This window comes from Echinops telfairi, unplaced genomic scaffold (assembly GCF_000313985.2).
Source record: "Echinops telfairi isolate 266 unplaced genomic scaffold, ASM31398v2 ScPeMD7_7412;HRSCAF=8450, whole genome shotgun sequence".
Classification (NCBI taxonomy): Eukaryota; Metazoa; Chordata; class Mammalia; order Afrosoricida; family Tenrecidae; genus Echinops; species Echinops telfairi.
The window spans coordinates 9,751,010-9,761,679 of record NW_022111312.1 but is presented as its reverse complement, the minus strand read 5'-3'; the positions used below and the strand labels follow the sequence as shown (position 1 = coordinate 9,761,679).

The following is a 10,670-nucleotide window of genomic DNA, read 5'->3' as shown; positions in this document are numbered from 1 at the left end:
GCCCGGGCCATCCTGGAAAACTACATCTCGGCCCTCAACACGCTGTGGCACCCCGAGTGCTTCGTGTGCCGGGTAAGGTGCCCCGGGCTGGGGGTGGGCCGCCCCCTGGGGGTTGCTGAGCGTCCCAGCGGGCACACATGGAGTGAGCAGGCATGGTGAGGCCTTCCACCCCCACTGCTGTCCAGTCCAGTCCACCCGACTCACAGTGACCTTGTGGGACAGGGCGGAACTGCTCCCTGGGTTTCTGCGGCTGGAATCTCCAAAGAAGCAGACAGTGTCCTCTTTCTCTGGTGGTTTTGAACCGCCCACCTTACCGTGCGGGGGGTGGGGTGGGGGGGCTGTCCCGGAGGTCCCACAAGAAGCTGTTTGGGATTCATCCTGGCTTCTCTGCTTGACTCCTGGGAGCCTCTCTCCCCAAGTGTGCATGTGCCTCTGAACATCGGGATCTAGGGTGCAGTGGCTGCCCACTGCCCATGGTCCAGCCCCCGGGCTGCCTGTCTGGATACAGAGGCCAGTGACAACAACGGCCACTGTAGTCAGTGGTTTCTGTGACCCCACCCCCACTCCCACGGCCGGGCATACAGTGGGCCTCAGTGCTGGTGACGAAGAGGCTCCTGTCCTGCACCTTGCAGCTGGAAGCCGCCCTGCCCTGCTGCCAGACCAGCGCCTGAGCCCCTTCCTTTCCTTTCCCTCCCCAGGAGTGCTTCACGCCCTTCATCAACGGCAGCTTCTTCGAGCACGACGGGCAGCCCTACTGCGAGGTGCACTACCACGAGCGGCGCGGCTCCCTCTGCTCCGGCTGCCAGAAGCCCATCACTGGCCGCTGCATCACGGCCATGGCCAAGAAGTTCCACCCCGAGCACTTCGTCTGCGCCTTCTGCCTCAAGCAGCTCAACAAGGGCACCTTCAAGGAGCAGAACGACAAGCCTTACTGTCAGAACTGCTTCCTCAAGCTCTTCTGCTAGGCCCTCCTCCTGCTCCCAGCCCCAGCCCCACCCGACCCCCGGCTGCTACTGTGACCCAGAGACCTGCTGGGGTGAAGGGCCAACCCTCCAGGAACTGGAACCCACGTTGTCGTCCTCAGCCGGTGTCCAAGGGGACTGACCGGGCCCACCTGCCTTCACCACAGCCTCTCTGGCCCCTTCCTCCACCCGGCCTACTGGCCATCGTCCCACGCGGCATGGGGGCGGAGGAAACCTCCCCAAGAACTGGCCTGGCAAGCCAGCCCCCCACACTGGAGTCATCTCTCACTCATATGGTTGCAGTGGAGCCGGGGAGGACAGGCGGGGTCAGATGGGGGGGGGTGTCTCATTTTATCCTCCCCCCGCTCCCAACCTAATAACCATCCTTGTTCTGAAAGTCCTGGGGGACACACAGCGCCCTCCAGATGATGCCAGCATCCATCCGTCCATCTATGGGCGGAGCAGCCAAGGGACCATGGCAGGTCCCTTGTCCTCCAGCTGCCCTGCAGTCTCCTGGACCTGGGTGATTGTCTCCCCCGAATCACCACCTATACCCCAACTCCCCCTTTTTACTTGTTCTGGTCCTACTGAGAAAGGCCTGCCCAGCAATAACATTTTGTAGTCACTCTGTCTCCAGGGATGGTGCAGCGGGGAGCTACACCAATGCTAGCCCCCAATGCTCCCTCCTCCTCCTGCCGTGCCCCGCGGGACACTGGACCGACTCTGCTAGGTTTCTACACTGAGGTTTCAATTCATAGCGTCCGCGTTGCTTTTACTTCTCTATACGGACTGATTTTGCGGATATTTTAAGGACATCCCCCTTTTATACTCCTCCGTGCCCACCACCAGCGGCCGCGCTTTGTACTGAGAGCTTGGGGCGGGTGAGCCATTTGTATTGGGTTTGTTTTTTTCTTAGCACAAAGCGGGTGGGAGCGCGCCGAGCTTCCCGTCTCCCCCTCACAGCTCAATGGGACTGTTTTCTAAACTGCTGTGTCTGAAAACCCTCTTCTTCCCTGTGCTCTGGCCAACCAGCTCTTCAGGCCAGCCGGCCTCCAGATTCAGAACCCTGCTTGTCCTGTTCCTGGGGGGAACACAAGGGGGACGACGTGACCTTTGGGGTGCTGTGCTCTATCTAAGCCATTGGAGATGCCACGCCCCTGGGAGCTCCCTGGAAACAGAGAACGTTCTCTGCCCCTTCACCACTCCTCTGCAGCCCACTCTTCAGGAAAGCTGGGCTCTGGTTTTGACCACAAAGAAGCCCTCTCTGGTTCTTGCTGAGTCCGCTGGTGGGCATCACTTGCCAGTGTCTGGCCCGTTTCCAGGTGGTCTCGTCACAGCGGGGGGCGGGACCTGGGGCAGAGGGACAGGGTCCTGGGCTGACACAGCTCTTCCCGAGGACGCAACAGGAGCAGGCTGGCCCTGGGGTCGCTGGTCAGCAGGAAGGGGCTTCAGAGGGGCCTGAAGAGATGAAGCGCCACCCACCCCACCGGTCTCACGGGCCGAGCACCCCGGGGTTCTAGAATCTCTAAAGACGGCCCTCCCCGGAGGCTGGGCTGGAGCTCAGCCCACAACCTCCACCACCACCCATAGGCCTTACTGATCTGTTTACAGTGACTCCCACCCCACCCCACCCCTCCCAAGAGGGACTGGGGTTTCTCGGGTCCGCCTTGGGAGGGGGGGATCAGTTGATTTTTTTCCTCCCTTTCCTATCAACTTCTAATCTGGCTTTCTGCCATTTCAATCCCTATGATTTCTGCCAATAAAATTTGCCATTATTTTCACCTGGGCTCCTGCCTCTTCTGTGTGATCCAAGATGACTGTCCTTTCCAAAGGTCCTCCCATAGTCCCCAGGGTCACAGGTTAGGGGGAAGCATGGAAATGACAAGCCAGAGGCATGGGGTAGCTGAGGCCTCCGTTCTTGGGCCTTGGGTCACACCTGAGCTTTGCATGTTCTTTAACATTTGGGGCTGAGTTGGGAGCAGCCTTTGGGGGACTCCTGGGGGTCAGAACATTTAGGGTATCGTCTGCCTCTCCCCAACCCACCCCCTCCCCATTGCACAAGGCTAAGGAGACCGGATTTTAACATTGGTAAAGCCGGACACCATTGATAAAACTCATATCCTGGTGAAATAGCCACATGGCAGCCGAAAGCCGTATACCCTAGCTTGTCATGCATTCTTTCCAAAAATCGGGACTTTTAAAAAACGCTGTGGGACGCAGGAAAAATTGTTAAAAAGCAGGACGTCTGGTCACCTTACACAAGGCAGTCCCCACTACGACCACTATTTTCCTGGGTTGAGCCAGACCACCCCCCTGAGTCTGACACACAGCGAGGTGGGCGTGCCCGGGCCATCCCAGCTGAAGGAATCAGACTGTAGAGGGCGAGCCTCGACCGCCCCCACGTGGTCACGTCCGTATTTGCATTCTTGCTGCTTTGCTCTGGGAGAACCAGGACCAGTGGGGCCTGGGAGCTGCTTTCTTCCCGCTCAGCATTGTCCCCTTGGGCTGTGGCGCCAGTTTCCCTGTTTGCCTTGGCCCTGGACAAGCAGCTGGTTGAGGTCCAGTCTATATCTTGCCCGTTTCCCAGTGAGCCTGGACTGGAAAGTTTACCTTCAGGTCTTCTCTGAGAGAATACCCCTTGGCTTCTTCCACCCGGCCCACCCACGGTGGATTTGTCCTATCTAGATTCTGTGCGTATGGGTATGCAGCATTGTGATCTGCCTTTTTTTCCCCCTCTCAACTGCGCTTTGTGGATAATTGTCCTTGTCAATAAATAAATAAATAGCTCCGTTGGTGTTTTAATGGCTTCATGGTATTCCACTATATCAATGTACCGTAATGAGAGAGGATATTTATATCGCCAGGGTCAGGGCGTCCTCGGGAGCACACCCTGTGAGTGTTTATATACCTGGGTGAGGGAGCCTTGAGGGAGATTCCCACAGGGTTGGCAGGGACAGCCTTTTGTATAGCGAGGCCCACAGGCTTTGAATTTGCTTCTGGATTTCAATTCTGAAACCATCTTTAACCACCCGGGGTGTGTGTGTGGGGTGTTGACTTGGGTAATGATTTCACTTCCTGGATGAATTTTTCTTGCCCCGTCTTGTAGAGGGGCCTTGCAAAGATTAACATCACACAGCGTTGGTGCTGTCAGTAACCAGGAATCTGAGCAGTCACCCCGCCCCCTCCTTCTCTGTCAGAGCTGGAATGCCTCTGGTTGTTGTCACCTGCTGTCCCTGCAGCATGAAGCTTTTTTTGGCTCTTCACTGTCCCCATAATGTGTTGAAGATCAGACTGTTTCTGTCCATGTTGGTTTTTGGTTGTTTTTTTTAATTGAAGTCGATCTCCGGACCTTGCTCCCTAGTCCATCTTAGTCTGGAAGTTCCCCTGAGGCCTGTGCACCAACCTAGCAACATGTCAGGCCTCCTCTGACAGACAGGTGTGGGCCGGGCTGTCCTTGAGGAGCATCGCTGGGGCTCAAACCTAGGTCTCCCATCTAGAAGGGACCATTCTACCTTTGCATCACCACCCAGCCCTCAGAGCCACTCTTGTTAGTTGCTGCCCAGTTGAATGGATTCCAACTCAGGGTGACCTGTTTCAAGACTGGGCTCTTACAGAAAGATCTTCTGAGGTGCCTGGGGGCTGAGTTTGAACAGCCAGCCTTTGGAAACCCTCCTCTAGATTCTGATCCTCTAAGCCTGGACTAGGACGTGGAAGTCTGTATTTTTATCAAGCTCCTAGGGTGCTTTTGAGGTGCCACTGGCTCTGAGAACCCTTCCTCCATACAGAGGCCAGAAAGGAAGACATCATGAGTCCAGCGCCTTTGAATGGAGCTGTTCTGCCTCACGGCCTTCTCAGGTGTGTCAGCGCGGAACTGTGTGCCACAGGGTTTTCAGTGACCGTTTTGTTTGTTTAGGAGTAGATGTACCAGGCTTTTTGTATTAGTCCGGGCAGACGAGGGAAACAAATCCAGGGAGAGTCCTAGGAAAGAGCTTTATATAAAAGAGTAATTGTACATGAAGAGAACATTCCAGCCCAGTCCAGGCCAAATCCATCAGTCCCAATATTAACCCATATGTCCAATACTAGTCCATAAATTCCTCTTCAGACTCGGGCAACACATGCAATGAGGCCCAACCCAGGAAGATCACAGGTCAGTGGGTGGAAAGTCTTGTGGATGCAGTGGCGGTGGAAACATCTCTGACTGGCATGGGTCTCCACATGGCTTCTCCAGCTCCAGGGCCCTGGCTGCCACCAGCATAGCTTCATGTAGCTTGTCAACAGGAATGTCTGGCTGGGAGACAAAGCAGAGAGTGTATCTCCCGCCTCCAGGAAGGAAGAAAGGAATTTCCAGTATCCTCAGGAGAAGGCCATACCCACCACACAGAGGCCTGATTGACAGGCTAGACTCCACCCCTCCTCAAATTGACTAGAGATTATGTAACCGCCCCACTTTTCTTCTGGGGCACCTCCAGATGGGATTTGAATTCAGCCAATCTAAGTTTTGTGCTAAATTCTAACATAATGATGGCTCATTTAATCTTCATCACACCTCTAGAATGGGTGAATACTATTACTTTCTTTATATTACAGATAGGGGAAGGCAAACCGATTTAGCAGGGTGAAAGCATTTCCTAAGATGACACAGCTAACAAGTGGCAGAGCAAGGGTATGGACTCATGTTTCCTGACTGCAAACCCTGCGTTCATTCCTTCGACAAACATTCACTACTTACTATATCTCCTCTATGCCAAGTCTCTGGCGCAAACAGTTTGTATTCAGCTATTGACCTAAAGGTAGAGTGGTACGGTGGAGGAAAGGCCTGGCAAGCTGCTTCCATAAAATCTGCAGTTCAGGAAACCCAATGGCGCAGTTCTGCTCGAATGCTTTGTCTCCGTGAGGTGGTATGACCTTCCTTTCTCTCTCTTCCTCCCTTCCTCCCCCGCTCCCTCCCTTCCTTCCTAGTGGGTGCCAGGCATAGAATTCTCTGCCTTTGTGTAGCTTGCGTTGTTGCAGGAAGAAAGCCTATATGTAAACTAATAAAAAAAATTCTGTAGTGTGTTGGGAGGTGGTAAGTGCTAGTGAAAAAAATAGAGCAAGATAACGGAGGCTGTCTTGAGGGTTTTGTAATTTCAGATGGGCCCACAACAGGTTTCTCTGCCAACTGTATGGAAGCACCTAACAGGCCTCATTGAGCAGGCAGGTGATGGACTAGTTGACACAGGTGAGTCAGGATAGCAGCCAAGGGCTATGAGAGGGGTTAATAGCTCGTGTGAAAAGTCCTAAAGTGGAAACATGCTTCTAAAAAACAGCAAAGAGGGTCGTCGTCTGCCAGAAACGTGGGAGGTGAGACTGCGAGGGTGGTGGGGACAGATTATGTAGAGCCTTTTTTTTTTCTTTTAAAATTTATTCTTAATTGGGTATGTAAAGCCTTTGAAAGGCGTTTAAATTTTGGGTTTTTACTGAAGGAAAAGAGGAAGCTTTGAACAGATGAAAGCAGGCTCCGCTTGTTTTTAAAACCAAACTGTAGGGGAGAGAAGGTAGACGTTTCTGTTCTAAACTATTATAGTAATTATACATTATTATTATTATTATTTTTTAATTATACATTATTTCTAACTACTCCTTGGTTCGCTCTTGCCTAGGTATCGGCGAACACGTGAACACTTAACCAGGTCCTGGCCAGCAGAGGGAAGCAACGTTTAGAAAGAGGCAGCAAACTTCTGCAGTACCTTCCTTACCGACTTTATAAAAGGCGGCTTCCTATTGGCTAGAATGGCAGCACTCTCACCTAATGGCTGTCTATATTACTTCCATGTCTAAGACGGATGGCGCCAACCAATAGGCGTGGGGAACACTGCCTGCGGCTTCTGATTGGCTGCTTGACTCGCATATAAAATGAGCGCTCCGGCGCGCCGGCCTTCTCTCGCCAGGCGTCCTCTCAGGGGTTAGTGTGATCGGGAGGCTCGCGCTTGTGTTGCTTGCGGGAATTACGGGTGTTTTTTCTGGCTCAAATGGGCGCCTTGGGTGCGGGAGTTGTCCGACCTGAGCTCTTCGGCTCCCCGAGCGATGGCGGCAGCCGCCTTTTGTGGGTCCGGCGAACCATCGCGCGTGGCCAGCCACGTACAGGCCTCGGGCCTGACCCGGGCCGGGCCTTGGTGGCGGGTGCCGGTGTGACCGTGAGCACGATCCGAGTCTGAGCTTCCTCTCTTCCCACAGTGACAACGTCTTTAAACCCCGCGTGGCAATCCCTGACGCACCGCCGTGATGCCCAGGGAAGACAGGGCGACCTGGAAGTCCAACTACTTCCTTAAAATAATCGTAAGTGCGGGCGGGGGCGGGCCCCGCAACGTGCTGCCTCAAGCCCGGCGCTAATGGGGACAGGATGTGCTGAGAGCCTGCTGGTGCCTACTACAGAAATCAGCTCTTTGGGCAAATCTCGTTTACTCTTCACATTTTGCCCTGGCTGGGTCCCCTAGTCTAGACCCATAGGTTCCAGCGGGTGAGGTGGTTTATAAAGAGTAGCGATTGCCCTCTGGTGCATCAGGCTTACTAGGTGGGATCCCTGCCTCAGTTTCATTCTGTAAAGTCGTCCAGGGCAGTGCGTGACTCATTTCTCTTGATTTATACTGTAGTGTAATCTTATAAAAGGCAAGTTGGTACCTGTTACAAGCCCCCAGTTCAAGGATTGTTGAATGAATGAGTTCTATTGGGTGGCCAGAGACATGGGCTCCTTTTCCTATCTTTTTAGTGGGGGAATTTTCAGATAACATAAACTTCCAGCAGATGTGAAGAGTAAATAACCAAATGCCTACCACCTAAGTCTTAATCTATTTCGAAGTCTTTGATTTCTGTTGAACTTTGGAGTGTTGTAAATCTAACTCTTTGCTTAACTTGCTGTATTTGGGCCATTTTTTTCCCCCTGTTAAAATTAGACATTTTAGTGTGTCATTGTGCCTCATGATTGGAAAAAAAAAAACATCTGTTCAAGGACACACCTTATGGTCCTCTTGATGGAATGTAGAAATCTAGTTTCCATCATTCATACCCAGTAACTTAGTTCAAAACTCAAAGCAAAACAACAACACACAAAGCAAAACCCACTGCTGTTGATTAAATTAGGACTTATAACAACCTGTGTCTGGTTTCTGGGGTTTGTAAATCTTTCTGGGAGCCTAAAGCCTCGTCTTTCTCTTTGAGCAGCTGGTAAGTCTAGTAGCTCTGAGGGGGGGATAGAATTGTCCCAGGTCAGTCCCTTAACAAGATGAAAGGGATTGAGATGGAAAGAATCATGAATGCATGGGTTTGTTTTCTCCTGACATTGTCCCCTCCTTTTTTCCTCCTGAGTGTGGTTTCCACCTTGTTCTTGTAGCAACTTTTGGATGATTATCCAAAATGCTTCATCGTGGGAGCAGACAATGTGGGCTCCAAGCAGATGCAGCAGATCCGCATGTCCCTCCGCGGGAAGGCCGTGGTCCTGATGGGCAAGAACACCATGATGCGCAAGGCCATCCGAGGGCACCTGGAGAACAACCCGGCTCTGGAAAAGTCAGTCTCTTCCCCCGCAAACTGCCCCCGGTCCTGGTGGGCCCGGTGTGCAGAAAGGTGACTTACGAGATTCTCTTTGCAGACTGTTGCCTCATATCCGAGGGAATGTGGGGTTTGTGTTCACCAAGGAGGACCTCACTGAGATCAGAGACATGCTGCTGGCCAACAAGGTATGGCTGACAGAAGGGACCCATCTGCTTTTGGCTCTTTAAAATAAAGTTGATCCTGACGGTCTGACTGTTGTCGTGGCTTGTTGCCTTTGTTCAGGTGCCAGCTGCCGCCCGTGCTGGTGCCATCGCCCCGTGTGAGGTGACAGTGCCAGCTCAGAACACGGGCCTGGGTCCCGAGAAGACCTCCTTCTTCCAGGCTTTGGGCATCACCACGAAGATCTCCAGAGGCACCATTGAAATCCTGGTGAGTAGACCTGGCTCACGAGTGTCAGACAGGTGGGGGCAGCCTTGTCTCTTGTTGTCTGTGACCTTGCTGGGTGCCCAGTGCTGACTGCCATGGCCTTTTCTCTGCAGAGTGACGTGCAGCTGATCAAGACTGGAGACAAAGTGGGTGCCAGCGAAGCCACCCTGCTGAACATGCTGAACATCTCCCCCTTCTCCTTTGGGCTGATCATCCAGCAGGTGTTTGACAATGGCAGCATCTACAACCCGGAAGTGCTTGACATCACAGAGGAAGCGCTGCACACCCGCTTCCTGGAGGTAACATGCTACACTTGCCAGCCCGCTTGGCCATCCCTCCTACCTAGTAGTTGAGAGCACAACTATCAGAGTAAAGGCCCGTCTGCTGTGTAACCCAAGCATTACTAAATCAGCCTATTGCATCAGTAAAGCCTGTGACATAGTTGCCGAGGAGTTGAATGGCTTTGGGCACAAAGAAGGCTTTATTCTTGGGGCAGCCATAATAACACTGCATGAGATATTAGTGGCAGGAGCAAGGAGATGAAATCATGGATACGTAAATGTATTTCTTTTAACGTGAATGAAATACAATCTGTCAGCATATGGTTAAGGGAATATACGTTGGGCGTGGAGGAAAAGAGCAGTCTAATCTGGTCAGCTGGTTTGAGTCTGAGCATCTGAGCGTCAGTGCCTTCCGTCCTGTAAGTATTGTCTGTCCTCATTGAGCTTCCTTCAGATGTAGGACGGCTCACCTCATGCCATTTTTCTCCCTCAGGGTGTCCGCAATGTTGCCAGTGTGTGCCTGCAGATTGGCTACCCAACTGTCGCCTCTGTGCCCCATTCGATCATCAATGGGTACAAGCGGGTCTTGGCTTTGTCTGTGGAGACTGAGTACAGCTTCCCACTGGCTGAAAAGGTAAAACTCCCACGAGGACCACAGTGGGTAGGCCCACTGACTAGTTTTTTTTGGTTAAGATCCCGTTTTATATTGTGGATACTGGGAGGTGGGTGTTGGGAATGGGTGTGAGCTGCCGGGGGCACACTGATCCTCCAGAGCTCTGCAGATTGTGGGTAGTAGCGGGGAAGGTGGTATGGCTGAATGATTTTGACCACTAACTTCTCCCCTTGGCTTTATTCAGGTCAAGGCTTTCTTGGCTGATCCATCTGCATTTGTGGCTGCTGCCCCTGTGGCTGCCGCCACCACTGCTGCTGCTCCTGCTGCTTCGGCCCCGGCCAAGCAAGAAGCAAAGGAGGAATCGGAAGAGTCGGACGAGGACATGGGATTTGGTCTCTTTGACTAGTCACCAAAAAGCAACCAAAGCAGCCAGCTTAATTTGTGAAACAAGGAAATAAAAAGGCTTAGTTCTCTGAGACGCCTGGATGCCTAATTTTGCACATCTTAAGATGAATGATGCTGGTTGATCTTAGCATCTCACTTATTGCTGTAGATCAACTTTCTCGGTCCTTTAATTATACCAGGATTCTTGTACGGCTGGCCATCAGAACTGGTTTGGGTTCCTCATCTAAGTAAGTTAGATAAGCGGCCTGGGGGTGAAATGGTGTGTGTGTGAAACGAAAGGTTGCCAGTGGAAACCCAGGCTGAAAAGACCTGGCTGTCTCCCACCCTAGGGAACTAACTGCTGGGCAGCTTTGTCCTATATTTGAATTAACCAAGGTTTGGATCCTTGCTAGACATTCAAACATGAAAACATCACAAGTGACAAGACTGCAACACCTTTCCCCCTAGAGTTGT

At 52.4% G+C, this 10,670-nt stretch overlaps 2 protein-coding genes across 2 annotated transcripts in view; both read left to right on the top strand.

Annotated features, from left to right (window-relative positions):
* PXN (paxillin) overlaps positions 1-2,743 on the top strand; it is a 47,442-nt gene extending 44,699 nt beyond the window's left edge. The window contains exons 14-15 of the mRNA XM_045296708.1: positions 2-72; positions 699-2,743. Coding sequence (XP_045152643.1) covers positions 2-72; positions 699-965 — 338 coding nt within the window. The 3' untranslated portion in view covers positions 966-2,743. The remainder of the gene's footprint in view (position 1; positions 73-698) is intronic.
* Positions 2,744-6,871: 4,128 nt separating this feature from the next.
* Positions 6,872-10,290, top strand: RPLP0 (ribosomal protein lateral stalk subunit P0). Its single transcript, XM_004709564.3, has 8 exons — positions 6,872-6,906; positions 7,179-7,280; positions 8,332-8,507; positions 8,590-8,677; positions 8,775-8,921; positions 9,032-9,217; positions 9,693-9,833; positions 10,057-10,290. The coding sequence occupies exons 2-8, from the start codon at positions 7,227-7,229 to the stop codon at positions 10,216-10,218; spliced, it is 954 nt and encodes a 317-aa protein (XP_004709621.1). The 5' UTR covers positions 6,872-6,906; positions 7,179-7,226; the 3' UTR covers positions 10,219-10,290.
* Positions 10,291-10,670: the final 380 nt, after the last annotated feature.